Source organism: Lucilia cuprina, chromosome 3 (assembly GCF_022045245.1).
Source record: "Lucilia cuprina isolate Lc7/37 chromosome 3, ASM2204524v1, whole genome shotgun sequence".
Classification (NCBI taxonomy): Eukaryota; Metazoa; Arthropoda; class Insecta; order Diptera; family Calliphoridae; genus Lucilia; species Lucilia cuprina.
Window position 1 is genome coordinate 59,923,205 of NC_060951.1, and position 27,716 is coordinate 59,950,920.

Consider the following 27,716-nt stretch of genomic DNA (forward strand, 5'->3'; position numbering starts at 1 on the left):
TATAACATGTTCTGTTACCAACAGATCTAATCAAAGAACGGAATGGTTCTTAAGAGGACCAACTGACGAACAGTTCGTACCACCGAAAACCGGTAGCCCGCAAATCAGAACATTCCTTTTATGCGGGAGGTTGCACAAATTCGCAGGAAAAGAATGCCGGTTAAAAGACTGAGTACGGTAAAGTATATAGAGTGAATGTGGCACTAAGCGTTGGAAATGAGTTGGTGTTATATGATATAGGGATGGATGTAGGCGTATGTGTACCCACTATTCACACCAGATTTACCCCAGTGTGTTCTCTGTTAGTGAGAACAAAAGCTCTTCTTATTTGATGAATTCGTGTTGTTATCTACCGATCTACGTCTCTAGGTCCTTGATCGGCAAAGAGCTTTGTTAAGAGCTTTCTTGCACTCTATAAAAAACGACAAAAACCAGCAGGAGAACTTATTGTTTACTCTCTGCCGATGTAGGCTCTAGGTGATTTCGCTGAAACAACATAGTCTTCCTCATCTTCGTGGCTGTAAATGAAAGTGATATTTTTGCTTCTCGGGAAGCAAGAGTAAAGCAATAATAAGATATTAGATATTAGTTTAAGCAAAGTGTTTGTAAATGCACTTACAAAAACTGCCACCGACAGTTAGATACACAAAGTGGTTGAAAAAGTACCTTCCTGAAATAAGGCCGATACGGAAGGTTTTCATCTAAAGCACTTCGACATCTGAACCATAAAAATACAATTTTGATTTTGTCATTCCGTTTGTAAGACTTTGAAATATTAGTCGTACGTACACAAATACATATGTATATATTCAGGGGCCTTTTTAGATTCTTAGACGAATTATATTCTATTTGCAAAAGTCCAGAATCTCTGAGGAAGATCGAACACCGATCAATAATGTTTGTTTTATATAATGTTAAACTATAACTTGACCATAAAAGAATGACACTGTGAAGTCCTCAATAGTTCCATAAATATATGATGAATGATGAATAACGCTATTTATACAACCAGTGCAATGCATCGGTCTGTGGTTGTAGTCTGTCGCTGAAATTGCATTTCTTAAACAAACTACATAATAAATACCCAATTGGAAAAGATGCATACTACCAAACACAACAACAAATACAAAAAAAAGGGCAATGCTTCTTTAATTAAAATCGTGTGTGTGGTGAATTGAGTCTCTTGATTGAGACAGAGAGAATGGAGTAAATTTTTAAAATCTTTAAAAACTTTGTAGTTATCTCTTGTAGATTCGTTTGTTTTTGAATATGTCTGCTGGGTTATCAGCAGTGCTTTACAAAAATCGTCTGATTGTAGTTGTAAGTATCTGTGTGTGTGGAGTTTATTGTATTTTTGCGGCGACTTTATTTCTCATGTGTTTGTTTATGCTGCCACTGCAGCAATTGATGTTGTTATTGTTGTTGTCTGGTCTGGTTGCTTGGTTGTATTGTAGCATTTATTACGAGTTTAGTTCAGTTGTTGGGAGTCCGTTTATAGTCAAATCACAAGTTTGACGTTTTATTCGTGAGTAACATTTGAGCGAACAAGACGTGTTAAACGCGTAAAACAGAAACAAAAAAAATAATTTTCAAAATAAAATTTGAATCTTGAAAAACCGTTGTTTTTTTTTAAATTGCTAAAAAATAAGTAATAAATTAAAAATTTACAAAACCAAAAAGGTGTGTGTGTGATTTAGATCATTATTTTGTAGTTTTTTTTTATTAAAAAAAGGACCCCCTTTATTCTTTGGCTTTAACAAATTTTGTTCAATTTTTTTTTCAATCAAGGCGGTTTCTTCTTTATTTATATCAAAAGAAATTAAAAATTTTTTAGATTTTTCTTTGCATATTTTTGTTTTTTTATATTTCATTGAAAATATAAAAAAATATTTTATAAAAAAATATAATTTCTGTTTAAGTAACAAGAAATAATATCGTTCCCCAACATCAGTTCACTTTTTTCCCACTTCTTGACGATTGAAACACATACATTGTGGTTGTGTGCTAAATAAAAATTATTGAAAAGAAACGAAACAAAAAAATTAACAAAAACCGGCATTGTAACAATAAAGCGGGGCTCTTAAAGAATCTTAAAAAGAACTAAAACGACGAACGTGCAGCAGCATCTCAACATCATCATCAACAGCAGCAGCATCATCATCATCATAATCATTGTCGTCTCAACAAAGTCGGTGGAATAATCAGAATAAGTAAAAGGAACATATACTTACAAGTAGTGTGTGACTGAGAACAGTATAAAAACTAAAGTTAAATCGCCTTCAGTTAAGTGCAACAACAACAACAACTACTACTACTACTCCAAAAACAACAACAACAACAAAAGCAACTGTAACAAGATGTCAGACGGTATTGAAGTTGAACAAATGGTTGAATCTAAACCCAGAAGGGTAAGTGTTTTTCTTCTTCTTACATTTTCTTAATTTCTTAGTTAATCTTTCTTATGTTTCTTGTTATTTTTTCCTCTCTTGTTCTCTATATATATGTACATATGTATATATCTCTCAGTTTGTCTGACTTTTGATTTCTTATTAAATATTCCTTGTTCTTTACTTATATACATTTTAAAGTTAGACCTGTCTGTCTCTCTTTAAATAAGTACTAGTACTTCAAAGTACAACAATAACAACAAGAATGTTTCAGTCCATAAAAGAAGTTTTTAATTTCCTTTTCTTTTAAGTCATGTTTATATTTAGACTTTAAAAAAAATTCCTTTTGTCACCAAATAATTCCAGATTTCGAGGAAATTTTTAAAAGTTATTAAACCCAGTTGGAAATTATGTCATGAGATTTTAAGCGGATTATCTAAAGTCTTTGATTGGATTTTTCTTATTCGGAATATCATCACAATTTGATATTCCGAATAAGAGAAGAAGAATTCTGAAAAGCATCAAAACAAGTCCATATTATATATGTATATGTTAATTATCGATAACATTCTGTTTTTTATTTCATGCAAATGATATTCCTTGTTTTTTACTGATACATTTGATACAGTTTAAAACAATATCGGGTTCTTAATTTTTATACCAATAACTTCTTTTTTATAAAACTCTAAAATCGTCCTCTTTTATCCGACATTGGCCTATATATTCCTTGATTTTTACTAAAAATCACAACCCTTATAAAACATACTGAATTCTACGTTTTGTTATAAAACTCCAAAACCATCCACTTTTATGCGGCATTGGCTCTTTTTCCGATTCTATATAGTATATTCTGAAGATTTATCGAAATTTGTTTATAAAACTTTAAACCCATATTGAAAAGCACACCAATTGTTATTAATGTAAACAACATGCTGTTTAATATTGTATATCGTTTGTAGTCCAATATTTAATAAAGAATGGAATTGTGGATTTCTTAAGGGGGTCTTCTTAACGGCAGACCATTCTGTAGACTTCTTCTACAGCTTACATCGATTCGGCTGTTATATGTATAAACAATTCATTTATTTCAATTTTATTATTTCATTTTATAAGTAGATATTTCTTAAAAATTAGCATCGTTTTCATTAGGAATCTAATATCTTTAGGTTAGGTAAGACGGACACCCATTTAAGTCCATATAATTTCTGATTAATAACTTTTTAGATAACGATAAAATGTAACATTGATCGGCATAAAAGCGATTCTTATCCTGTGTCTGTACTTTTTTCTCTTAGACATTTTATTGAACAAATACTAATTCGATATTTAACCATTCAGCAGATCAAAGGAATAGTCCCTGACAACCCAAACGGGTTTAACTGAAGACCTTTACTACACTAACACTACTAACAGATGTAATGAGCAGACTTTCCTAAGGAGTAAACTTTGTTTTTTAATTCTCGAATTGATATCTTTAGGTTAGGTAAGGCTTATGGAGCCAGACACACTTAGAAGTTCCTTTAAGTCCATTTCATTGCTGATTACCTACTGTCTAGTTATAGATAAAATGGAAACGATCCATGTATTTTGATAACCAATTAGGTTAGGTAAGACAACATCCATTTAAGTCCATTTTGTTTTTGATTAATTACTTCTTAGATATGGATAAAATGTAATATTGATAACCAATCGTCTTAGAAACTTTACTTATCATTAGCTTTGAAATTCTCCAGAGTCCGAGGGGATAAACTGACACTATCTTAGGCGTTCGTTTCAACAGAACTTCTTTTAAGATATTCCAAAATGGCAACAAATACTTGTAAGAACTTAAACTATACTTTAGTTCGCAGAAATAGTTCCGTACTATCGATTTAACATACCCCTTCTTGGGTCACCTCTAGCCCCCGGACTTTCTCGGTGACTATTTTAACATGTTCTTATTCAAGGATAAAGCCAATCGCCACATCAAGCAACTTGAAATTAGACCAATGAATTGTTAATTGCAATACAAATTTTCGCTTAAGATTGTTTTATTTAGAAACTACACTGTAGGATACTAGGGGACAGTAAAGTAATCACTATCTTTTTTCTTTTTCCCGTTAACAAAAGGGATACATTAGGACACTAAAGAGTGGATCAATATTTTGACATGAATCATGGTCCAAAAAATGTCATAGAATCCAAACTATTTACTGCAATATTTAAATTCTATTTCACAAATCGTCCCTTTACTTCTGAATAAAATTGGGCTAATTTTTTGTTAGATTTTATTTAAGATTGACTTTAATAATTTGTTAATTTCTTTATTATTAAAAAAATCGAAAAAAAACTTAATTATTTTCTAATTACAAACATTTAAAGCAGCATGAAAAGAAACATTCAAGATAATCATCAAATTCAAACTAGACTCGTGCCAGTTTAATGGATTTTTTTTCACAATTCGTTCAAAACTTTATAAATAATTTTCTTTAGTTTAAAATCAAACTGTTAAATTAAAAAAAATAGAACATGTTACATTCATTTCAATCAACATTTCTAACAAAAAAAGCAAAAAAAAAAAAAAAAACGTCAAGAAGAAAACAAGCGAAAAACGGCATTACTAGTTTATGTCTGAAGAAAAAAATCGTAATTTTTTTATGGGAACACGTTCTAAAATGCTTTTTATTGTATTTCTTTTTTTATATATATATTTTATCACTTTATATTGTTTTTTTATATTTATATATAAATAAATGCTTATAAAACAATGTTTTATTGTTTCCTTTTTTTATTTGTTACTTGACATTATTATTTGCTTTTTTTGGTTTGTTTAATGAGCGATCGGTCCGTGTCTTCCCCTTATTGATAATATTTTATTCTAGGAATTCATTCAATTATTGTGTCAACAGAATCGTTAAAGAAACTAAAAGAGTTGTAATTTCTTGTTTTGTTCTCTGGAGAGTTCTTAGCAACAATTAAAATATTTAATTAAGCGATTGTAAGTCTGTCTGTTTTTTTTTGCCATAATTTTAGTTTATTTAAATTTCAAAATATTTGAGATTGAGCTTGTTAATGTGAGATTAGAATGCAGTTGTGTATATTAAAACTACACACATAAGGACAGTGGTATTGGATTGAGTAAAATCAACTAAAAAGGTTTTGAAATTCTTCTGAACTTTTTTCTCCTACTCGAACAAATACTAACTCGATATTTAACTAACCATAGTCCCAAACCACCAAAGGCGAGATTAACTGAGGGCTTATGTATAAGGTTTGTTGTTTCGTTTCACCGGAAGTTATGAGAAGACTTTTCTTAAGAATAAAATTTGTTTTATTTCATGAACTGATAACTTTAAGTTAGGCTCAAAGAGCCGGATACTCTAAGAACAGAGTTTAAGAGCTGATTAACTCTTTCTAGATATCGATAAAATGGAAGCAATCCATGTAATATTGATAACCAATCTTATCATTCGCTTTGAATTGAATTCTCCGATACAGCAGTTTAAGGGGATAGTCCCAAACAAGCATAGATGGGATTATCTGAAGGCATATATATAGTTTCGTACTTCATTTCAACAGAAGTTGTAAAAAGACTTCTCTTAAGAATAAAATTTATTTTCATTTATTTTCTTTCGGATAGAGAAGGTGCATAGGGCCGGATATTCGAAAAGCAGCTGAGTCCCTTTTAATTACTGATTAACTACTTTCTATATAAGAAGCGATCCATGTAATATTGATAACAAATGTTATAAGCGTTAAAATTATGCAGAATCTTAACCTTTTTCTCGTACACATTGACTTGAACAAATACTAATTCGATATTTAACTAACCAGCAGTACAAAAGGATGATTCCAAACAATCCTAGGCGGGATTAACTGAAGGCCTATATCTAAGGTTTCTTATTACGTTTCAACAGTGAGAAGACTTTCTTTGAAGAATAATATTAGCTTTAATTCGTAAACTGATGTCTTCAGGTTAGGTAAGGTTCATGAGGCCGGACACTCAATAAGCAGCTTATTTGAGACCATTTAATTACTAATTACCTTCTATCTACATATCAATAGAATAGAGACGATTCATATTGATAAACAATTTGCTTCATTGTATTCATTAGTTAGTGTCCAACTAACTATTTTAACATGTTCTTTTGGGAGGAAGCCAATCGCCACTACATAGATCAGAAAAGTAGTCCCATGAATAATCAATAGGCAATACAAATTTTCACTTAAGTTAGTTTATTTTTGTTACTAGGGGACAGTAAAGTAATGACTATTTGAGTAAACTTTAAGAATATTAAATTTGACTTTGTGTTTGTTAAACATTGAAAATTTAAATTTATCATTAATTTTTCTATTCACACCACTGTGCCCACAAATGCATATAATTTGCAAACTAACACATTTTTGTTTAAAGCAAACTTACGCCTGATAAATCATGTTCAGCTGGACTTTCTTATTTTAAACAAATTTAAATTAATTTCGCATTCTTTTATTTTGTATATTTCAACAGAATATAGGTTAATAACATTATTAAGTTTCTAACAACAAAAGTAGAAATAAACAAAAACAAATGTTCAATTGTTCTTTAGAAAGGTGTTTTTGTTTAAAGCGAACTTTTAAATCATTGCTTATGATTTTCTAAAGATTTTATTTATTTTAAATAAAATACAATAAAAAGAAGTTTGTTTTTTCAATAAAATAGTTTTGAAATTTTAAAACCTTTGAGATTAAATAAATTTTTATAAAAAATTAAAACATTTAAAACTGTACTTGTTTAAAAATTCCCACAACTAATTGCCTAGTTTAATTTCAAAAAATATTAATAAAAAAACTCTCTTAAAAAACATGGAAAAGGAAAAAAAATAACAAAACATGTCATCTGAAACCTTCTTAAAAAAATACATCAAAAACTCATTTAGATAAAGTGTTAGTAGATGTATCCGTATCTAAGTATGTATCCCCAATATATGTATGTATATATTTTTCACTTAAATGTATCATTCCCTGTATCGTGTGGTTTGTAGTCTTTACAAATTTCTAATTAACTCACTCGAAAAAATTAAAAAAATATATATATTTCAAGTACCCCCTGCCTTAGAAATTCAAACATGAAAACTAAAACTTGGAAGAATATCTATCTATTTATCTTAGAAAAAAAATCCGCTTTGCTTAACAAAATTTGTTGAAAATGGTGTTTTTTTTGGGATTTTATTAGAGCAACAACATTAAACTATTAAAACTGAAGTGTTTCTAATTTTAGTTTACTATTTTCAGTTCATGAAACATTTTTTTTGTTTTTCAAATTAATTCTAATAGAATTTGGTTGTATATTTAAAGAACATTGCTTTTTGTAAATAGCATTTTTTAATTTGTCTAAAAATGCTGGCTGCTACTGCTTTACAGTATGGAAGTGTTTAAAATACATTGTAGTTTAATTATGGGAAAATTACAGTGTTTCATAAAAATTAAACAACACTTGGGATTTTTTACAAGAACAAAATCTTAGTAGAACTTGTTCTGAAAGGCTATAAGCTATACTAACAGACTATATTATATTCTAGACTAGACGATAGATTAGAATAGAGATTGGACTTTAGACCAGATTAGACTAGACGATAGACTAGACTATAGACTAGAGTATAGAGTAGACTATAGGCTAGACTATAGACTAGACTATAGACTAGACTATAGACTAGACTATAGACTAGACTATATACTAGACTATAGACTTGACTATAGACTACACTATAGACTAGACTATAGACTAGACTATAGACTAGACTATAGACTAGACTATAGACTAGACTATAGACTAGACTATAGACTAGACTATAGGCTAGACTATAGACTAAACTATAGACTAAACTATAGACTAGACTATAGACTACACTATAGACTAGACTATAGACTAGATTGTAAACTATATTATTGCCAATTTCTAGGTTCTCATGCTGGTTTCTACAAGAAAGCAATAGAGCAATAGGGTTTCGAAATAAAGCTCTTTATAGATCGAAAACATAATGCTATAGAATTTCACAACCTGAATTATCGAACATTAAAAGAGCTGTAAACTGCTTTAAATTTAGTCGTTGTTAAAAACAATATTTCTTCAATTATTTATTTGCAAATTGCAAAAAAATCGCTTCTGAAGCAAACAGTTAGAATTCCACAATGAAAGTATTTTCTTTGAGTTTTTGTTCCATTTAAATTTTTATCTATTCTCTGTGGGCTGTTTTTCAATAGTTATTTTGAGTTTCTTTTTAACCCGTTTTATATTAAATCATTTTGTTCCGCATTCTTTTTTATTACACACTTTTTTTTATAAATAAAGCAGAATATTTAATAAATATCATTATCATGGTTTATTAGCTGTGTTGATAAAATGAATAAAACCGCAGAAAATATAAAATAGATATTTTTATAATATATAGAAAAGATAATAATATCTTTATTTTATATTATCTTTGGTATATAAATATTTATATTATTAAAGAAAAATAAATTAAAATTTATGTTTAAAATAATTATTTAAATCATCAAATAATTTTAATTTTAAAATTATTTCTGTAATTAAAAAGTTCAATTTCCCATCAGTTGAACACTCTTTCAATATCTGAAGTAAAGAGAATCTGGACTCAGGAGAATAAATCTAAGAAGAAAAATATCAGCCATTCTTATATTATACAGTCGAATCCTACTTCTCTCAAAGGAATCTCAAGTCAGAATCCTGTGATTAAGGGTGACAACATTAGGCATTATTAGGCGAAATCAACATCGATGTTAAGAGTGTCTCAAGAGAAGCCCCGAAATACGAGTAAGATGAAGTTAGACAAGGAAAAGAAACGACAACGTCAAACATAATAATCCGAAGATAAAACTTAAAAAAAGTAGGGTTTCATAGTTGAAACGAAAAGTCGACTTTTCGACTTTTTGCATTTAGGTAAAAGTCGACTTTTTGCATTTAGTTAAAAATCTACTTTTCAACTTTTTGTATTTTATGCAAAGTCGATTTTTCGACTTATTTCACTTAGTTAAAAGTCGACTTTTAGACTTTTAGTATTTTGTAAATAGTCGACTTTTCGACTATTTTCGACTTTCGGACTTTTTTCGACTATTTTCGACATTTTTCGACTTTTTCCGACTTTTTGACTATTTTCGACTTTTTTACTATTTTTTACTTTTTCCGACTTTTCGAGTATTTCAGTCTTGTCGACGATTTTTAACTTTTTACGACTTTTTTCGATTTTCAACTATTTTCGACTGTTTGACTATTTTTGTTTTTTTCCGACATTTTTCGACTATTTTCGGCTTTTTCCGACTTTTTGACTATTTTCGACATTTTCCGACTTTGTGACTATTTTTGACCTTTTCCGACTTTTCGACTATTTTCGATTTTTCGACTTTTTTATATTTTTCGACTTTTTCCGACTTTTCGACTTTTATTTCCAAAGTCGACTTTTTTCACAGACGATAGTCGAGTTATCGATTTTATGGAACAAAGTCGATTTTTCGATTATTCGAAAGTCGATTTATAGAACCCCAAAAAAGCCTTGAATAACAAAAACGCTTCAATGGGCAAATAACCAATAGGGAACGTAAACTGCACGTTCAGCATGGACGTGATGTTGATGAGGTTGTCATCTTAACAATGTACTGGCACCCTGAAGATTTTGTTAGAAGAAATCCCCCTCCCTAGGACTGACTGTGAAAAATGGAATGGAATTTGTGAACGGAAGAGAACCATCTCTTTCTCTCCCACAAAATGAAAAGTTTTCCTGTGTAAACTGGCGCTTTACAGTTTATTGAGAACATTCACAATATGCTATCAAACTACCTGATGATATTAAACATAATTCACAATAGTAAAGCAAAACTAAGCAAAATTTTGAATCCAAAATGATTTTTTTGAATAAAATATTCGCCCCTACTGCATAAATATTCATAAATATTTAATAACTAAAAAAACTGATAATATGACATTATAATGATAACACAAAATTAAGATAAAAGCTAAATTTACTTATTTCAACAATCTAACTCATAAAATGTAACATAGATTAGAGGGAAACAGGAAAAAAGAGTTTGATGATGTCAAACAAATAGAATTTAATCAAATTTAATTGTTAGCAGCAAAAATTGTAAAAACTTCAGACAAACTGACAGTTTGTGATATAAAAATCCCGTGATTTCATTCAAATATTATCTATACAATTAAATCATATGTGTATGTACTGTTTTTAGAAATATTGTGTTATAATATTTTTTTCAAATATTGGTTATTTGGGGTATAAAAAAAGAAATGAAGCCCTAATAAAAGAGCATCCATACCAATGAGGGTTATTTACGCTAAATTGACATTTTATATTGACACAATTTGATAAGAAACTTATAAAGTATAAAGTATATCTAACTAACATTTCAGTTTTCTTAATTGTCCCATTTAAACAATTAATTAAAAAGGTCTTGTTTGTTGTTACTATTTCGTTGATCTTTAAGAATATATATATAATAATGCAGACACACATTTTTTATATTGTGTGACAGGGGAGGAGAGATTAGTGAATGTGCGGGAAGTTTTAGTCATAAATTTCAATAAAAAACTATATAAAGAAACAAATTAATGCATATAATGAAAATACACACGCATTATTATGTCTTGAGATAAAAATCATGCAATTTAAATGTCTATACATTCTCATGCAGTCACTGTATATATGTAGTCAAACAGTTACTTTCATAATTAAACGTATAGATAAAATTTTTAATTTGTTTATCTCAACTAATTGTAACAAAATTGTAATTGTAACAACCGATATAACTCTATTCTGAATCTAAATCTAATATAAACCTAATATCGATTTGAAACCCTTTATCATATATACATATCTCACAACTATATAGACTTTCTTATAACTAAATAAAAATTCTTTTAAATTTGCAATAAAAATTTATGTTTAACAACATTACTTAAATATGTAGTTTTTTTGCCTTAACCTTTCTATTTCTTGTGCAAAATTTCTCTGTCTGTCTGTCTTTCGTTTAAACTTCTTTTTAGCAAGTAAATGTTTTTTTTTTGGAATTTTTACCTTTTTAAAATGCTAATCAAGTAGCATGTTTAAATGTGGTTGGTTGTTTAATAGCAATAGTTTTTTTTAACTTAAAATTTTTTAATTTAACAGACTTAAAACTTTCATGTAGTAGTTGTAATTTTATTGTAATTTGTTTCAAAAATTATCAAGAATCGCACGTTCGCGAAAAAAGAGCAAAGCAGTGTTTTAGTTAATACCTCTTTTTTCTATCAGACTGCATAAAAACAACTGCTTTTATTGTTTGCAAAAAAACACTTGATTTATGTTTTATTTTATTGCATTTAACAGCAAATGAATGTAAACAACAATATTTAAATTGCAACACAAAACGACTATTTAAGTTACTACTTTAAAGAAGAAGAACAAGAATCAGATTATGACTGCACCCCATTTACTATTCCTGAGAAAACCTATTTTGAAGTTGTTTTATAAATTAGATTTTCTTTAAATGAAACTTATAAGATTTAGTAATTTAAAAAATGTTTTTTTATTATTAAACTTTACTTAAGATTTCATATCAATCTGTCTTTAAGGTAGTCTATGGACTTGTCTTTCTAACGGCTAGTCTAAGGACTAGACTAGGTGCTAGTCTACATACTGGGCTAAAACTAGTATAAGATCTGGTGTTTGGAGTTGTCTATGAAGTTGTGCATATTATTGGACCTGACTATGAACTTGTCTAAAGTAGTCTGTCGACGAGTTTATATACTTGTTTATGGACTAGTCTAAGTACAATTCTAAGGACTAGTCTATGGACTGTTCTCTGAGCTAGCCTATGGTCTAGACTATAAAATAGTTTGTGAACTAGTCTAACATATAAACTATGGGCTAGACTATGTACTAGTTTATGATTTAGACTTAGATGTCTTTTTAGTGGACTATTCCAAGAACTATTATAATAATAGTTTAATGACTAATCTATAAACTAGTCTAATGTCTATTCTGTGTAATATTCTAATTACTTAATGCTTAATGACTAGTCTAAGAACTATTGTAAGGAAGAGCCTAAGTTCAAGTCTATGGAGTAGCCTATGAAGTTGTCCATATTATTGGACCCGACTATGAACTTGTCTATGAAGTAGTCTATCGACGAGTTTACTAGTAGTTTATGGACTAGTTTAAGGACAAGTCTAAGTACTATTCTTAGGACTAGTCTATGGACCGGACTCTGAACTAGCCTATGGTCTAGACTATAAACTATTTTGTGAACTAGTGTAATATATAAACTATGGGCTAGTATATGAACTAGACTAGGACTAGTTTATTATCTAGCTTTTTTAGTGAACTAGACTAAGAACTAGTCTAATGACTATTCTATGATATAGTTTAATGACTAATCTATAAACTAGTCTAAGGCCTATTCTGTGGAATACTTTATGGACTAGTCCATGAACTAGTGCAAGAAAAAGTCTAGACTGAACTACTGACTACGAACTAGTCTATGGTCTGTACTATAAAATAGTTTATGAACTAGTCTAAAATATAATCTATGATCAAATTAATGAATCTGTGGAATTATCTATGGACTGTTCGGTGTATAAGTCTATGAACAATATTCCATATGATTCAATGAACTAGTCTAATGATTACTCTAACTGCTCGTCTATAATCTAGTCTTAGATATATGGACTAGTCTTATGACTATTCTTTATAATAGTCTTTACACTAGTAATAGTCTATGGAATAGTGTGAGGAATAGTCTAAGTTCAAATCTGTGGACTAAACTAAAAACTAGTCTATGGTCTGTACTATAAAATAGTTTATAAACTAGTCTAAAATATGTCTATGAACTAATTTATGAACTAGTATAATGGCTATTCTGTAAATATTTAGTCAACTAGTCAATCTACTAGTTTATAAACTATGCTACAGACTATTCTATGAACTAGTCAAACGTCTATTCAATGAACTCGTCTAGCGACTATTCTATGAACTAGTCAAACGTTTGTTCAATGAATTAGTTTAACGACTATTCTATGAAATAATCTATGGACTATAAAAATTTATGTTTAACAACATTACTTAAATATGTAGTTTTTTTTTGCCTTAACCTTTCTTTTTCTTGTGCAAAATTTCTCTGTCTGTCTGTCTTTCTTTCGTTTAAACTTCTTTTTAGCAAGTAAATGTTTTTTTTTTTGGAATTTTTACCTTTTTAAAATGCTAATCAAGTAGCATGTTTAAATGTGGTTGGTTGTCTATGGTCTGTACTATAAAATAGTTTATAAACTAGTCTAAAATATGTCTATGAACTAATTTATGAACTAGTATAATGGCTATTCTGTAAATATTTAGTAAACTAGTCAATCTACTAGTTTATAAACTATGCTACAGACTATTCTATGAACTAGTCAAACGTCTATTCAATGAACTCGTCTAGCGACTATTCTATGAACTAGTCAAACGTTTGTTCAATGAATTAGTTTAACGACTATTCTATGAAATAATCTATGGACTAGTCTATTGGCTATTCTGTGGTTTAGTCTAATGACTAAGTTATGAATTAGTCTATCTACTAGTTTATGAACTATCCTTACGACTATTCTATGAACTAGTCAAACGTCTATTCTATGAACTAGTCTTACGACTATTCTATAAACTGGTCAAACGTCTATTCTATGAACTAGTCTAACGACCATTCTTTTAACTAGTATATGGCCAAGTCTATGAACTAGTTTATGTACTAGTCAATAGAGTAGTGTAAAGTCCAGTCTATAGACTAGTGTATAGTCTAGTCGAAAACTATTGATTTCACACCGACAATGATTGTGTTTTTCAGTAATAGATTAATCTCTGTAAACAATATTTAAATCCTCCTATAACTAAAGATAATTAAACACTTCATTCTTAAACTTCAAACAATGAATTATACTCAAGTAATTGATAAATCGAACTATCTAGCTTCAAAAATAATCTCATTAATATTCTCTTTTCATTTAACTCAAACCCACAGTTTCGAAACAAAGTGTAGCGTATTTGAAACATACAATTTTAAAATAATAAATACACACATTTGGCATTTCAGTTTTGGAATGTAATCATGGTTTAATGTTTTTCAAAAAAGAAAAAAAAAACACTTTCTTTTAATTTCTTCAAAACCGATTACCAATTTAATCGCGTAGATAAATACATCAAATGTATAAAGAAACGAAACAAAATAACAACTGCTTTCTGTATAAAGTCGCTTGATGATAAGAAGAAAAGTTTTCAACTAATCTTTGGCCACAAAACAAGAAATAATGATGGATATTTAAGCGTTTCTTTCTTTTTACGACAACCAGACTAAAATATATAAAATATAAAAGATCATGGTTATTTTGAAACGTTTAAAGTTTAAAGAAAGAAAGAAAAAAAAAAAAACAGCTGCAAGTTAAATTAAGTGAAAGAAACAAAAACCAAATGATCTTTGAGCACTAAAACCGGTAATTTAAGCTTTAACGCTATATTAGGTATTTTGAGTAGCATTTATCAATTAAAATAAATGCTGAAAGAATCAATTTATTCTATAGAATATTAATTGCTAGAAATTTTCTAAACTTAAAAAAACCACAAACTAAATTGTTTTACTAAAAATGTTTTCAATTAATTAATACATTGTATCAATCATTATTTGTCATTGTCATATTTGTCATTCGCATTAATTTAATTGCTTTATTATTAGTAGTTTAACCGTGATCTTCTTATAATAAGTTTTCTAAAATAATTTTTATTGTAAATCAAAGTGAAAGCATTTAATTCACACAAAAAAAAACTAAACTTTCTTATTAAGACAACAAATTACCGATTTACTACAAAGCGTTTAAAACTGTTTTGACATTGAAATATTAGTTACAAACAAAATCTGAAATGTGTTTGTTGTTTTATGAAATTGAAATAAAAAACAGAATCTCTACAAATATCAGATTTTTTTCAAAAAGGTCGTCATTAATTGTTGTCAAGTAATTATTTAGAGATTTTATTTTATTACAATTTTAATTAGGAATCAAGAAAACATTTTCCAACATGTGTTTTTAGAATACTTGATGAGTTATTCATTAATTAATAGCTTTTTAATGATTTTAAAGTTTACAGTAATCGATTAAGTTATTTAATTTAAAACTCTTGATTTAAGTAACATTTAAACAAGAAACAATATTAATTGTTTTAAAGAACTGGTCACAAACTATTCTCTAGACTTGACCAGTATTTAGTCTTAACTGGAAATAGTACCGACTATGTCAGGCGCTTTCTCTCCAAAACCGAATCATTTTTCATACAAAATGAAAAAGGAAAACAAGTAAAAAAACAAAATTTCACCCTCGTCCCCAAAACGCTCGAGCTGGATCCGTGGCTGGATTATGTATTACTCTACCGCCCCATATATGCACCATTATACAGTTCCTTTTATATACTATTCTATAGTCCCAACTCATGATTGTTCTTAAGTCCCAATCAAATAATAGAATATTATATAAAGACTATAAACTTTTCTATATTCCTGACTATACTATTATTCCGATTATAGAGTATTCTAAAGTACTGACTATAAACTATTCTACAATTCCTACTATAGACTATTCTACAGTTCCGACTATAGACTATTTTATAGTCCCGACTAAAGACCATTCTATAGTCCCGACTATATACTATTCTATAGTACCGCCTATATACTTTTCTATAGTCTCGACTACAGACTATTCTATTCTTAAGATTACAGGCTATTCTATTCTTCCGACTATTGACTTTTCTACAGTCCTAATTATAGACTATTCCGCAGTTCCGACTGTAGACTATCATAAAGATTCGACTATAGTCTTTTTTATAGTCTCGACTATAGACTATTCTACAGTCTCAACTATAGAGCAATCTGTAGTTCCGACTATAGCCTATTCTTTAGTCCACACTACAGGCTATTCTACAGTACCGAGTATTGACATTCCATAGTCCTCTCTATAAGTGCGTCTATAGTTCCGACTACAAACTAGTCTATACTATAATCTAGTCGATGAACTAGATCTTAACTAGTCAGTAGTCTCGGCTACAAACTAGTTAATAGTCTCGACTATAAACTAGCCGATAGTATCGACTAAAAACTACTATGAACTAGTCTCCACTCCAAAATAGTCCATAGTCAAGACAATAATCTAGTCTATGGACTTGACTTAAACTAGTCAAAAGTCTCGACTATAAACTAGTCAATAGTCTGGACTATAAACAAGTCCATAGCTTCGACTATAAACTTGTCTATAGTCTGAACTATAAACTATGATCTCGACTATAGTCTTAATTATAATCTGGGCTTTAGCATCGACTAAAAACTAACTTATAGTCCCTACTATAGAACTTACGGGTTTTTTGATCAAATTCGCCACACTTTGGCACAAATTTCTTTAAAAAAAATTAATAATTATGTTATAAAGTGTTGGATTTATAACTTTTTTTTCTTAGTCCACTATTGCTGCTGCTGTTGTTGTTGTTTTGTATTATTGCTTTTAATTGTTTATTTAAAATGATGTACTTTAAAATAAAATAAATAAAACGCAATAACTACAACAAGATGTTTTATTTAAACATTTTAAAAGTTCATTGCCACTTAAACAAACAGAAGTTTTCATTTTCATCTTGTGCCCGTCCGTCCATCCGTCCGTTCATCTGAGTGTTTATTATTGTTGTTGTGGTTGTTGCTTCTGGTATTTTGTTGTTTCTTTTTGTGTTTAATTTGATTTCTTTATTTGGTTTGAAATCAATGTGAGTGCAGGTTTTATTTTCGCTTTCTTGGAGAGTTTTATGATTCATTTATCCAATGTTTTTTTTTAATGTTTCAATGGAAAGAAATCTGTTTTTATATAAATTCATTTATTAATTTTTTGTAAAATAAAACGCTCCCTCTTGAAAAAAAAACTCACACACACACTTTTTTGTGTGGCACATGATTCTTTACATTTTTTATATTTATTTCATGGTTATGTTTTTTTAATTTTTTTCTGTATATTACGTGTTAATTTTTTTGTGTTTCTTTTTTTATAATAAATAGTAAAGTACATTGCGAAATTCATTATAATAAAACTAAAATATCCTTTTAAGTATTAACACACACATGTATGACTTAGTGTCAGTTACTGTTAAATTTCATATAATTTCCTTTCATTCTATATCCTTTCAACATGCTAAACTAGGGCGCGTCCTGTCTGTTGTGTTTAACGCTAAAAGGCCATTTTAAAATGTCTGAGTGATTTAGTTAAGTTATTTTTTTTTTTTCAAAACGTCAAAAGTTATAGTTTTACAACTTCTCACCTTTGGTGTCATGTTTGTTAAAGGAAAGGAAGTGGAAATATTCATAATTTTATAAGGATTAAGATCATTTGTTGTTAGAAATGAGTTCATAACTGACTTTACACTGTAGTGCCGACTATAGTTTTGACTATAAACTGATCTCAACTATAAAATAGTCTATAATACCGACTGTAAGAATATAGTTCATACTTTTGACTAGAAAATAGTCTAAAGTGCCCACTACAAACTAATCTTAATTCTCGACTTAAGAAGGCTTTAAAATTGACTTTAAACTTCTCGGTAATAAACTTGTCCAAAGTTTCTATAATCTTGTCTCTTCTATAAAATTTTAGATAGTCTCGACTATAAACTTGTCTAAAGTTTTTGCTATAAACTATTCTATAGTCTGGTCAAAATCTTTTCTAAAGTATAAAATAGTCTATAAACCTAATATTGATCATAAAATCGGACCGAAACTTGTTTGTCTTGACTTGAAACTAGTAATATAGTCTATAGTCTCGTCTCTAAACTAGTCTATAGTCTCGACTATAATCTTTGATATAGTCTTAACTATTAACTATTCTATAATCTCAACTATAAATTTGTCTATAGTCTGGGCTATTAACTAATTTATAGTCTCGACTCTAAACTAGTCTATAGTCTAGACTCAAAACTAGTCTTGAGTCTCCACTCTAAACTATGTATAGTCTCGACTCTTAACTAGTCTATAGTCTCGACTCTTATCTAGTCTATAGTATAAACTATAAATTTGTATATAGTTTTGACTAAAAACTAGTCGATAGTCTCGACTATAATCTTTGATATAGTCTTAACTATAATCTCGACTATAAATTTGTCTATAGTATGGTCTATAAATTAACTTATAGTCTAGACTCTAAAGTAGTCTATAGTCTAAACTCAAAACTAGTCTTGAGTCTCTACTCTAAACTATGTATAGTCTCGACATTTAACTAGTCTATAGTCTCGACTCTTATCTAGTCAATAGTATCAACTATAAACTAGTCTATTGTATCGACTATAATCTATTCTATAGTCTCGACTATAAACTAGTCTATAGTCCCGACTCTAATCTAGTCTATAGTTACACGCCTATAAACTATTCTATAGTATCGACTATAAATTAGTCTATAGTCTCGACTACTCTACTTTAGTCTCGACTCTTCAATTGTCTATAATCTCAGCACTAAACTAGTCTCTAAGCTGGTCCATAATATTGACTATAAAGATCGGAGCGAAACTTGTCTATAATATCTTGTCTGTAGTCTGGACTATAAACTAGTTTATAGTTTCAAGTATAAACTAGGCTATAGTCTGAACTCTAAACTTGTCTATAGTCCGGACTTTAAACAAGTTATATTCTAGACTATAGTTAAATTTATCGTCATTTTTCAAATACCAAACCAAAAGCGTTAATTATCACAAATAAGAAGAGAGTTGCTGGATGATAACATTTGCCTGACAACATAAAAAAATGTGGATGACTAAATAAATATGAACCTAATAGGTACCTTCTAACGAGTAGTGACAAAACGAGAGGAGGAGTATGGGTAAGAAAAATGTTTGTCAATCTGTCCGTCCAACATCTGTGTTTGAATTGTCTGATGGCCTGTCTATATTTGTTCGTTTGTTGAGTAAACATCAGAGAAAATGCAAACATGACGCGCTTTTGTTTAATTTTTCTATAGTTTATGCTTTTCCTCTCTTTCTATGTTTGATTTCTTTTTCATTTTATTCATTAGTAAGTTTGTAGTGACCAGCACACGCCTTTAAAATGTTTGACAGTGACAAGGATTGACTCACCTTTTTTTCACTACATATGTGTGTGTGGAGAATATTTTTTTATTTTTATCAAAATTTAAAGGAAATAAATTTTGAACGATAACATTAAAGCAACCAAAAAAAAGAATACTTTTTTTGTTGGAATTTCTTTGAAACATTTTATAGTAATGAGTAAATTATATATGTGGAGTTTTTTTTTGTTAATTCTTTTGCTGTTTCATTTTAATTGTGACTCACATCTCCCCATTTACTCATAAAATGCCAACAAAATTGTCCGTCTGGTTTTGTTCAGTTTTTTTTTTAATTTTTTGGGGTTCCCATTTTTGTTTTTTTTTTGCTGGTTCCCCATCTTTAGTGTAATGTGCAACTTGTATTGATTGCATCGTTGCCTGTGCTTCTTTGTTTAGTTTTGGCAGCAATGCGAAATTATTTTATACATTTTTTTTCATATTAATAGTTGTATCGAGAAGTTACTGGTTATTAGATGTAGAAATAATACCCTGCATTTTCAAATTAAAAGGAAAAATTGTATTTCTATGTTCGCAGCTAAACATATTTTCTTTTCTCTTTGCCTATGCCTCTTCTAAATCTTAGATAGTTAAAAGGTTCTCTTATAAGTTTCTCCCCAGTCTCTCCTCGACGAAATATCACATACTTTCTTAGTTCAGTAATAATTTACTTCCACAGTGATAACCTAAAGTTTTTTTTATCAGAAAGCTCTCTTTTAAGTTCCCTTCTCTCCTTCTCTTTGCCGATGTCTATTGTAAGCCAGATATACATAGGTAAAATGTTCTCACAAAGAGCCTGTGTCCATGTCTGTTTTAAATACGTTAAAAAGTATAAATTATATCTTTACTTCCACCTAGATAACCTAAAAGTTCTAATCCCAAAATCTCTTTTATAAGTTTTATATTTAACTTTGCCGATACCTGTTCTTAGACAGAGATAGATAAAATGCTTTCTTAAAAGTTTTCTATCTCCCTTACGTTGTAATCACTACAATGTAGTGTCTGGAAAGCAATTCGTTTTGAATACGGGTAACTAGTTATGGAACTAGTTCTGTTTAAATTTCCTATTATCTCTAGCAAAAGAAGATCAATTTCTAGGACAACAATAATTGGACATAATAGAACATTAGACTTTAAACTGGTACCAATCAAAAAAGAACCATGTTCCCAAGACAAATTGATTTCCGTTCTTAAACTACCACGAGTCTAATTCCTCCAAAGATTGTCAACACTTCGACAGCTGTTTCAATTGAAAAATGTTTCTCCAGGAAACAAATATCGACTACAGCTTCCTTCAGGGTTTGAAATTTAAATCAAAAGTCTCCGTTCTTTCCCCTACCCTATTTCTTATCTTCATAAATGACCTTCTAAGTCAAACTTCCAACTCTATCTACTCTTTTGCGGATGACAGCAATATATTCCATTCTTATTCATTCAATTGTAGCCCAAGTCCTCTAAAGATTGGGGCAATGAGACACAATATGATTGAATAGCTTAATCACGACTTGATGAAAATCTCTGTATGGGATCGTGTTAACAGAGTCGATTTTGACGCCTTCAAGACTTATTGTTGTTTTTTAACACCAAAAGTGGACTGCACAACCGATTACAGGGAAAATTCATTATTCAGTTTGTGAAAAAAACCTCATGCAAAGATTTTCCCTGTCTCTTTTGATATAAGAAGATTTAAATCAAATGTCCTCAAACACTACTCCATCTATCGCCCTTCCCCCAACCAGCATACAAGGTCACCTCTTGTATGCTGGTCCATACAAGTTAGAGTTAAGGCTTTTGGGAGTGTATTAACTTTTTGTTACAAAACGATGTCTTGAGAAGAATCTATCCGCTTTTTTGTAGTCGCTTTCAACAAAACAAAAACAAACAAAACTATCCCTCTAAAATGCGTAACCAGGCAAATACGTCGCATATTCATTTCATTTTTTTTAGCGCATTATAATGAAGATTTATTTTTAAAAATTCAATGCAAAAATATTGAAAATAAACAAGTAGAAGAAGCAGCAAAAAATATACAACTTACAAATATTTAAATACAACACAGTCAGTATATTTTTTTTTGCATTTGAGCTGCGTTTATTTTACAACATGTGTATTTATTTATGGATTTTTTTATTTGAAATGAAATTCAATTTTTTTTTCTTCATCTTCAACTACTGTTTGTGGTTTTCTCTGATATGATACTCTGATGAACAACGACAGCAATGTCGTGTACAATAATATTAAGGATGATGATGTTTGATGGTTGTGGTGGTAGTAGTAGTGGTGATACACTCTATGATACCACACTGTTTAAACTCTGGCTAATGTGTGAATTTGTATAATTTTACATAAATTGTAAATGTATTTTTTATTTGCATTTTTTATATTTTAGTTTTAAATGAAAAAAAACCATATAACAAATGTATTAATAATCAGCAGTAAACATTTTTTTGTGCATTTAAGTTGTTTCTTTCTTTTTATATTTTCATATTTCAAATCAAAATATTATTTGTATGCCGGATACGGATGTGATATGTAAAGATTTTAGAATTAAAGAAACAAATGAAAATGTCTATATATAAATATCAACAGTTTTAAAGTAGATTTCATATCAAGAATATTAAAATTTGTTATTTGAATAAAAAAACTTTTGGGTTTTATTCTTTACAGATTTTAAATCTGTACAAATCTTTCTGTTTTTGTAATATCTCTTATTCAGTTTTAATTTATTTAAAAAAGTTTCTTAATAGTTTGTTTTTATATTGTTGTAAACATACTGTACTTAACAAAACCACTGACTAATAATAATTATAATGATTTCATAAAAAATCATGATATTTTTGTAAAATGTTGGCATTACTTTTTTGAATTGATTTAATCATTTGGTCAGTTCTTAAAGCTCTTTCAAAGCGTTCACATAAAATCGTATAGTAAGCTCACAGAATTCAAACCGTCTACTCTAAGCGCACAAAGTAAATATAGAAAAATATTAAAAAAAAAAAAATAAATTTAATGTGTTTAACAAAAATATGTTTATTTGAGACATTATGTAGTAGTCTTCAATGTTTGTGAATTTAAACATAATAAAGGAAAAACCTAACGAAATAACTAAAGCATACAAGTTAAACAATCAAATCTACGCTTGACCAACTCTTCTTAAGTCAATAAGTAAAAAAAAATATCACCAAAACTGACTGATAAGTAGTGAATCCGAATTCTGCAGTTTGAACTTTTAAATGATATAACAATTTTAATAAACTCAAAACTTTTGCTGAAAACCTTTCATTATTTAAACATAGAAATTATGAATTTTCGATCTGCCAAAACATGTTCTATAAAAAATGAGAATTTATTTCTCGAAACTCTCAGTATGAGATGAGTAGTATGAGAGGAGAATATTTGTGTAGTAAAGTCCCCAATACGTCAAAATGGGGTGAAAGATTAACAAATTTATCTTCCACATTACTTTAGAGATATTATACGTTTTTGCTTAAACATTGGTCCTGTACCCACATTAAAGTATAACAATCGGCTCAAGATATCAAAGTGAGTTATTTCACGGGGGTCTGTTTCATCCATAAGTTGAGCTTCTTTGACCACTCACCAAAGACTTTTTATGTATCTTACACTTTGGTGGGCATTTTCGTAGGTTAACTAGTTTTTTGCTCAATTACTCGAGATATCTTTTCTCTGACCATTGCTGTCCAGTTACTTAACTTCCGAGATGCAACAACATTACTTGCGTTTAAAACCACGCAGATGGGACTAGAGGCGACTAGAGGCGTATTTGGTTGATCGATACACGAGTCGATCAAATAAGCCGAGGACTTTGTTCTTACTAAATCTGGTATGAACAGAGTTTTCTCTAAACATACTTGTACAAAAGATGAAAATTAATTGGTATCACTTGTACAAAATATCTTTCATCCATCACCATTTTATCCATCAAACTTCTTATTCATTCGACACACCCATGGAGAATTACATTCGAGACACTCATTTCAAGTATACCGACGGACAAGATCCGTATAAGCCTACATTCATTGTATATCATATACACTAAACATGAACTCTATTGCAACGCTTAGTTCCGTAATCATTTACTTGTGGGGTATCTATTGTCTTGCCAACAGCACTGATAAGTTCGGAATTATAGACTTAATTGTACATCAGACTTTTAACAGACATTTACTTCCCGTAAATTTGGTGCAATCGAACCTCCTTAATAACCGGGACAGAAAAAATTCCGAAACATTAACCTACGAGCTATCGGTTAACGTGATACCAGATGTTTGGGTTCTCCTGTACCTACCCCATGTCAAATCATTTCAAGAAAAGGCAGAAGATACATTTGAACATAACCAGTTAATAGTTCTAAATAAGGGTTTTGGAAGCAACTCTTTTCACCGGGATTTCAATGTTCCCACGACAATTGAATCTACGCTCCGAAACGACCCGAGTCATACTCGGCCAAAGATTGTCAACCGAGCGACAGCTATATCAATGGAAAGTTTTTTCCCCTAGGAAAGAACTATCGACCACAGTCGAACTGTTAGAACAACAACCGGGTTTGCAATCACACCAAAAGGAGAGGTACCCCAGGGGGACCAATTACTACTGAATAAAATTTTGAGACCGCCGTTCTTCCTTAAAGTAATAAGTTCTGATGAACTCAGCATAACTTTCTGATTCCATCTAACTCGGCCGCAATTTTTATGAATTTTGGACCATTCATGTTCTTCAGCCAAAGTCTTTTGAAAATGAATATAAAGAAAAAATCCAATCCGTCCATTATTTCACCGAATCCTCATAAAACCGGGACTTCGTATTTGCCCTTTCTAGCTTATATCTATTTCAAATGTACTATTATCTCTTCAAAACCTTAGTTTATCTAAGAATCAAGCTCTATTGTCTTTAAAACCATTAAAAATCCTCTTTAGAAATTTACTTAAACGCTCAAATTTTGCATCGTTTTACGACTGCTTACACCTGGGAGCACTTGCACCACTCATGATTTTTTTTTTCAACAATGGAAATTTTCAATAAAAACCATAAAATTCTAAAATGTAATATTCTCCAACAAAGCCTATAGTAGAAAACCATTAAAATTTCAATCTTCAAGTGCATTTCTCTTTTTTTATTCACTACCGGTCATACAACTTCCTCAATTTCCTTACAATAAGCAAGTAAAAGCGCAACACAAGAAGTTACAAAATAAAACAATAAATTTCTATAAAATTATGATTTGTTTATTTTCTTAACAATTTTATTGATTTTTAATATATTTGTTTAGTGAACAATTTATGAAAATGCATAAATTTTATATTTCCTGAAATGCATCACACCTAAAGTTAAAAATTAAAATTGACTTTTTTACGTTATTGATACAATCAATACAAACATGCAGTCAATCACCCATTCAGTTGACTGGAAAAAAATACGTGATGTACTTGAAAAACTTCATAAAATTGAAACTCACAATCAAGAAAGAAAAAAAAAAACGCCACCATGAATATGTTTTTTTATTTTATTTACAAATGCCTGGTTGGTGTTAATATTTTTTACAATTTATTGAATCTCTGTCTAAATAATTGCATTTTTTGCTTATAAATCACTTTAATTCAACCAAAAAAAACCTTAAACTGCCCAATTTGGTTATAAATTAAAAACAAAACAATGAATTTGTTTAATAAATAAAAAATAAACATTTTCAAGTAATAAAATTGAGTTTTTTTCTAAATGGCCTAACAAACCATAAAAGGAATTATTTGTTTTAACAAAAAAAACTCCTTAATTGTTGTTTTTGTTTCTATTTTTATATAAAAATCATGATTGTTTTTATAACAAATAGTTTATATTTTGGTGTTAAAAAGTTTTAATTTCTTTATTATAAATTTAAACAAAATTGCATGTTAAGAAATTTTTGTTTTTTTTTGTGTACTTTTTTGTTTTAGCAATTGTTAACAAAGTGTTTTTATTTTTTTGTGAAAAAACTTTCGTTTTCAATTTCAGTCAATTGTAAAATATTGTGTTAGGTTAGCAGTTTTGTTTTCAATATTATGTTGCGTTTTTTTATATATATTATAAAAAGCCTTTTCATGGAATTTTATAATTTTTTTTTTCAGAAAACGTTTATTATTTCGTAATAAATTTTGCTTTTAAATAAACAAAACTTTATTTTTCAATTATTTTTTAATTAATTAAATAACAACGTGTTAAATTTAGCGTGAATTTTTTTAATGATATTCTGATTAATTTTGAAAAAAAAGTTGTAAAAATGGTAATAGTTGAAGCTGCTGGATTCCTTTTTCTAAAAGGGCAAAAATTTCTTAGAATTTGCAGTATGTGCGACTGATACAATTATTTAGAAACATTTTTAAAAGTTTATTGATTAATTCTGTAATTTACTTTGTACCCGTCACCACTATAGTGGAGAGGGTATTATGCGCCTGTAAATCGCAAATATTGGTACTACAATGACTTCTATCTAGATAGATAAATAGTATAGATAGATGTAGATAGATGGATAGATAGATAGATAGATAGATAGATAGATAGATAGATAGATAGATAGATAGATAGATAGATAGATAGATAGATAGATAGATAGATAGATAGATAGATAGATATATAGATAGATAGATAGATAGATAGATAGATAGATAGATATATAGATAGATAGATAGATAGATAGATAGATAGATAGATAGATAGATAGATAGATATAAAGATATACAGACGAAGAGATAGTTAGTTTGTTGGTTTGATTAAAAGGAAAAAAAGATGTTTGTATCATCAAACTCGAAGAAATACACTAAGGTTCCCATTGGGCTTGTTGTGCGCTCCTTGAATAGCATCTCAAGTGGGAACTGAACAGACGACCTCTAATAGACTAGAACACTTAGCCAAAACCTACGGGAGGCACTTATTTCTGTTTAAAGTTTAAATGCCATAATCACCACAATCATGATCACATGAAGCTCCAACCATGACCACCTACATTGCTGATATTTCCTCCTTCAAACATAAAGATTCTAAAATTATAAACCATTTTTCAAAATGATCATCATCAAATTTCTGTCATAAAACTAAACAGCAAAAATACAGCGACTTAAAAAAATAGTTAAAATCGAAAAATAAAACATCGTTATAAAAAACATTTAGTTAGAAATTCTGGTAGAAATCGAACCAGTGTCCTCCGAGATTGATCAATTTAAATTCAGATTTTTTAATATATTTTTTTTTAAATTTTCTGAAATAATATTATTTTTATAATTTTTGTTATTTTAGATGCCAATGGCCACATCATTAGACAAGGATGCCATACGTGAAGCCTACGAAGATGTACGATCTGATCTCACGGACACAGAATGGTAAGTAAGCAAGACAAGTTCAAGTCTCTTAAAACTAATAAATTTATTTTCTTTTAGGGCCGTTTTCAAATTCGATGGTGCACAAATAATTTGCTCTGCCCGTGGTCAATGTTTCGAAGAGTTTCGCCAGCAGTTCGGTGACAATGAAAGAGCCTTTGGTTACATACGCATACAGATGGGCGATGAAATGTCCAAGAGAAAAAAGTTCATATTCTTAACATGGATTGGACAGGATGTGGGTGTTATACAAAGAGCTAAAATGTCCACCGATAAGGCTATTATTAAGGATGTCTTAAATGTGAGTAGCTATTTAAATCTTTAAGTTTTATAAAATAAACAAATAAGCATTTTCGGTTTTCTTCTTTCGTAGAACTTTGCTGTTGAACTTCAAGCAGGTGCTGATACTGAATTGGATATTGAACTGTTCCGTGATGCTTTAAATCGTGCCGGTGGTGCTAATTATGGTACTGGTGTTCGTAATTTTTAAATTTTCCCCCAAGAACCTAACAATAACAATTCTAAAAGTTCTCCTACATAAAAAAATACTTTCTTAAAATTTTAATATTTAATAACAGAAACCTCAAGACAAAAAGAAAACAGAACCAATTTTTATAAAAAAAATGCAACTTTTAGTGTAAAAAAGAAAGAAAACATTTGGAAAAAAGTTTCTTTTTCGTTTTTAAATATTAAACAGTTTTTTTAAGCGTAAGAAAGCAAATTGTTGCAATAAAAGTCCTGATTAGCTTCTAAGTGTATTTAAGACATTAAATTTTTTTAAATAATACATTTTTTATGTTTATGTTTTGTTTGAAATCATTCAATAGTTTTTTTTTT

The 27,716-nt window shown here is 29.3% G+C and overlaps 1 protein-coding gene across 2 annotated transcripts; it reads left to right on the plus strand.

The window, feature by feature from the left end:
- The first annotated feature begins 1,508 nt into the window (after nt 1-1,508).
- Nucleotides 1,509-27,666, plus strand: LOC111676022 (coactosin-like protein). Of its 2 annotated transcripts, none has more exons than XM_046945424.1 (5): nt 1,509-1,680; nt 1,920-2,408; nt 26,800-26,882; nt 26,940-27,180; nt 27,253-27,666. In XM_046945424.1, the coding sequence occupies exons 2-5, from the start codon at nt 2,358-2,360 to the stop codon at nt 27,367-27,369; spliced, it is 492 nt and encodes a 163-aa protein (XP_046801380.1). In that variant the 5' UTR covers nt 1,509-1,680; nt 1,920-2,357; the 3' UTR covers nt 27,370-27,666. The 2 variants fall into 2 exon arrangements, with proteins under 2 accessions (XP_046801380.1, XP_046801379.1); XM_046945423.1 differs by having other exon boundaries at nt 1,952-2,408.
- Nucleotides 27,667-27,716: the final 50 nt, after the last annotated feature.